The sequence below is a fragment of the Diabrotica undecimpunctata genome, chromosome 3 (assembly GCF_040954645.1).
Source record: "Diabrotica undecimpunctata isolate CICGRU chromosome 3, icDiaUnde3, whole genome shotgun sequence".
NCBI classification, from domain to species: domain Eukaryota; kingdom Metazoa; phylum Arthropoda; class Insecta; order Coleoptera; family Chrysomelidae; genus Diabrotica; species Diabrotica undecimpunctata.
The window spans coordinates 72,228,330-72,232,616 of record NC_092805.1 but is presented as its reverse complement, the minus strand read 5'-3'; the positions used below and the strand labels follow the sequence as shown (position 1 = coordinate 72,232,616).

At 31.8% G+C, this 4,287-nt stretch overlaps 2 protein-coding genes across 2 annotated transcripts; both read left to right on the top strand.

Annotated features, from left to right (window-relative positions):
• The first annotated feature begins 288 nt into the window (after window positions 1-288).
• Window positions 289-2,400, top strand: LOC140435875 (uncharacterized). Its single transcript, XM_072524589.1, has 2 exons — window positions 289-607; window positions 782-2,400. The coding sequence occupies exons 1-2, from the start codon at window positions 289-291 to the stop codon at window positions 2,398-2,400; spliced, it is 1,938 nt and encodes a 645-aa protein (XP_072380690.1).
• Window positions 2,401-2,420: 20 nt separating this feature from the next.
• On the top strand, window positions 2,421-3,668 carry LOC140435874 (uncharacterized). Its single transcript, XM_072524588.1, has one exon. It carries the CDS (start codon window positions 2,421-2,423, stop codon window positions 3,666-3,668), a length of 1,248 nt encoding a protein of 415 aa, XP_072380689.1.
• Window positions 3,669-4,287: the final 619 nt, after the last annotated feature.

The window sequence follows — 4,287 nt, the reverse complement described above, 5'->3', positions numbered from 1 at the left end:
TAGCTATTATAAGGGTATCTCACTATTATGTTCATGTATGATATCGAGAATTAAACCATTAAACACAGTTAAACGCAATTATAGTCATCTCAAATTCCTAAGGCAAAACAACAATAAAAAGTGACTATAAACAATTACAATTTCAATATTAACATTAACAGCTACTTCTTATTTGCTGTAATAAATATATTGGTTATAATTATAAAAGTTATCGATTTATTCATTGAGCTCTAATAAAGTTGGATCTATTACTATTATATACTAAATAATTGCATAAAAGAATACAGGATGGCCGCTAATTTAAATGCAAAGATACGGAAGCGTGGAGGTATTAAATATAAGCTAACTAAATTTCAAAACTATTTTGAACCATTATATAATCGATTTCTAACAAATCAAGAATTTGATAATAAAGAGATAGTAGAATTAAAAATCAGATTAGGTAAAGTAGAATCATTAGAAACGGAATTTGAAGAGATTCAAGCCGTGATTGAGGATATTTGTCCAGACGATGAACTTGAGGCACAACGTGAAGAGGCAGACATATTTTTAAATACTTTAATAGATTGTGTAGCTAGGACACAAGAGGTTGTTAAAAAGATTGGAAGTAATTCAATTCCCCAAACCCTAGGGTCAGTAAATAATAATAGTCAATCTTTTAACGAAAATGCAATTAAATTACCACCCATTAAATGCCCTTCTTTTAATTGTGAATTTAGTAAATGGCTATAATTCAAAGATACATTTGAATCACTTTTTCATAACAACCTTACGCTTTCAGAAATTCAAAAATATCACTATTTAAGGTCATGCTTAGGTGAAGAAGCCTTGAAAATTATCCAAAGTTTAGAATTTGCAGCACATAATTACCAGGATGCCTGGCAGTTATTGTGTGACCGATTTGACAATAAAAGATTGTTAGTTAATAATCATTTAAAACATTTATTTGAAATTGAGTCCTTACCCAAAGAATCATCAGTAGGGTTAAGAGGGCTTATTGATTATGTAAACAAGCATATTAGAGCGTTAAAAACATTGCAACTTCCTACTGAGCATTGGGATGCTATGATTGTTCATATGATTTCTTTAAAGCTAGATAAAAATACAAATCGGGAATGGGAACAATCACGTACAGATAAGATGTTGCCGAGTTTAGCTAGTTTTTTTGAGTTTTTGAAAAATAGAGCAGATTTTTTGGAAACAATAGAAACAAATACCACTAGAGAAAATAAAGACACGCGACTAAGTGGTCATAAAAGTAAAACACGTCATCATTCATTTTTAGCTAGCAGTTCAGAAAATACTTGGGAAATAAAATGTAATTATTGCAAACAAAAACATTCTATTTATACTTGTGACCAATTTTTAAAATTGTCAGTAGCTGAAAGATGGCACAAAATAAAACAATTGAAACTGTGTACTAATTGTTTATGTCATGGCCATTTTAATACACACTGCCAGAAAGGAAACTGTAAGTTTTGTAAGGGTAAGCACAATTCATTATTACATCATAAGAAATCTAACTCCTTTAATAACAATTCTGCTGATAATCAAAACAATTCTGAGGATGTTGTTAACTCAGAATCAAAACAAAGTGATCAGTTCAAAGGGTCATCCATTATTTGTGGTAATACTGTATTTAATGACAATTATGTTATTTTACCTACTGCAATTGTTGATGTTCAAGATAATACAGGTAAATTTCACAAAGTCCAAGCCATCTTGGATGTGGGTAGTCAGTGTTCATTTATATCTGACAATTTGTGTAAAAAATTAAATTTGAAAACCAATCTCATTGATGTATCAGTATCTGGTATCGCTGGTATTAATTCTAATTTACGGTACAAATGTGAGGTACTAATAAAATCTAATATTCATAACTTTCAAACTGTCCTAAACTGTATCATTGTTGAAAGAATCTCAAGTAATTTACCATCTTGTAACTTCGATATTTCTAATTGGCACATTCCTGAAGGCATTGCACTTGCTAATCCTATATTTAATTGTCCTAGAAATGTTGATCTATTAATTGGAGCGGATTTGTTTTGGGAGATTGTACTAAATGAAAAAATAAACCTCTGTCGAAATCTACCTCATCTAGTTAATACTGTCTTTGGCTATGTAGTATCAGGTCCGATAAATATTCCTATGAAAAAAGAGGTTAATTGCAATTTTTTAATAAATGACGATCTTCAAAAGTTCTGGTTTGTCGAGGAGATTCATCATGAACAGAAACAGATGTCACAGGAAGATTTGTTTTGTGAGGACTATTTCAATAAAACAGTTTCTCGAGATCCTTCTGGAAAATTTATTGTTCGTTTTCCACTAAAATTAGAAGCCACTCAATTAGGGGAATCAAAAAACTTCAAGAGAAAAAATTGGAAAAGAATGATGTTTTAGAAAGCAAATACTCTAAATTTATGGATGAGTATTTAAACTTGCAACATATGAGGCAATTAACACAAAAGGAATCCAGTCAATTTCGATGTTTTTTACCCCATTTTGCTATTTTCCGTGAAGACAGTCTTACTACTGACGTTAGGATTGTATTTGATGGTTCGGCTAAAACCGATTCTGGGATATCATTAAATGATATCCAATATACTGGGCCAGCCATTCAGAATGATATATTTAAAATTATGTTGAGGTTTAGACAGCACAAGTTTGTTGTAATTGCTGATGTGGAAAAAATGTACCGTCAAATTTTGATACACCCTGAAGAAAGATATTTACAAAACATTCTTTGGCCACAAAATCCTAATGAGGACCTCGCACCATTTGAGTTGCAAACAGTTACTTATGGTACGACTAGTGCTCCCTATTTGGCCATAAAATGCATAAAACAATTAGCTTCTGACTATAAACATGATTACCCAATTGCTAGTGAATTGATTGACCGTGACATGTATGTAGATGATTTAATAACTGGCTTCACCAGTGAAGAACATGGAATAGAAATTTGTAATCAAATTTCGATGATATTAAAATCAGCTTCCTTTAAATTAAGAAAATGGGCTTCTAATAGCCAAGATATTTTAAAGGGTTTACAAGATACATCTGATGAGTTTAGTATATTGGAACTAGGAGAGAGTGATAGGCTTAAAACTTTAGGAATTCAATGGATTAGTAATACTGATGTATTAACATACAATGTTTCAACATCCAGTAATAAACAACCTAGTACTAAAAGAAGTTTACTTAGTAATATTGCTAAGATATATGACCCTTTAGGTTTAATAAGTCCATGTATTATTCTAGTTAAGATATTAATTCAACAATTATGGTTGCTTGATTTAGATTGGGATGATGAACTACCACGAGACCTGCTCAATAAATGGGTAACATTTAAATCAAAATTGTCTGTTCTTAATAAAATAAATATTCCCAGGTATATTATGTGTGATAAAATAGTTCACATGGAGCTGCATGCCTTCAGTGATGCTAGCAAAGATGCTTATAGTGCAGTTTTATATGTTCGAACGGTTGATGAAAATGGAACAGTGTATGTCAGATTGCTATGTTCCAAAACCAGAGTGTCACCTATAAAAGTATTAACGGTTCCTAGATTAGAGTTATGTGGTGCTTTAGCACTAGCTCGCTTAGTCAATCAAGTGTCAAACGCACTTACATGTCAATGTAATGTTTTTATTGGTGCGATTCTCAGATAGTATTGTGGTGGTTGAATACAGAGGCCAATAAACTACAAGTTTTTGTAAGCAATAGAGTCTCAGAAATTCAAACGCTGAGCAATATATCGAATTGGAGCTATGTCAATACTAAAGAAAATCCTGCTGATGTAGCATCTCGTGGCATGTATCCAGATGAACTATCCAATTGCAAGGTATGGTGGAATGGACCCTCATTTTTATATGAAAAACCATTCTGGCCACGATTATTTCAAGCTGGAGATAACAAGGAGCTTCCAGAAATTCGTAAAATTTGTCACACGCTTGTTGTTACCGAACAATTATTATTGTTTCAACGGTTCTCCTCTCTTAATAGATTAAAACGGGTTTTTGCATATTGCTTACGCTTCATTACAAACCTAAAGGAACGTACAGGGACAAAAGGTCCTCTTAGCGTTCTAGAGATGGAAAACAGTATGTTATGTTTAACTAAATTAGCACAAAAGAAAAGTTTTAAAAATGAAATTTCTATTATTAGTCAACAAAAAAATTTGCCTCATAAACATAGGTTACTTTCTCTAAGTCCATTCTTAGATTCAAACAGTTTTCTGAGAGTAGGGGGTAGACTTAAAAATTCCTCTTTGTCATTTGATGAAAAGCA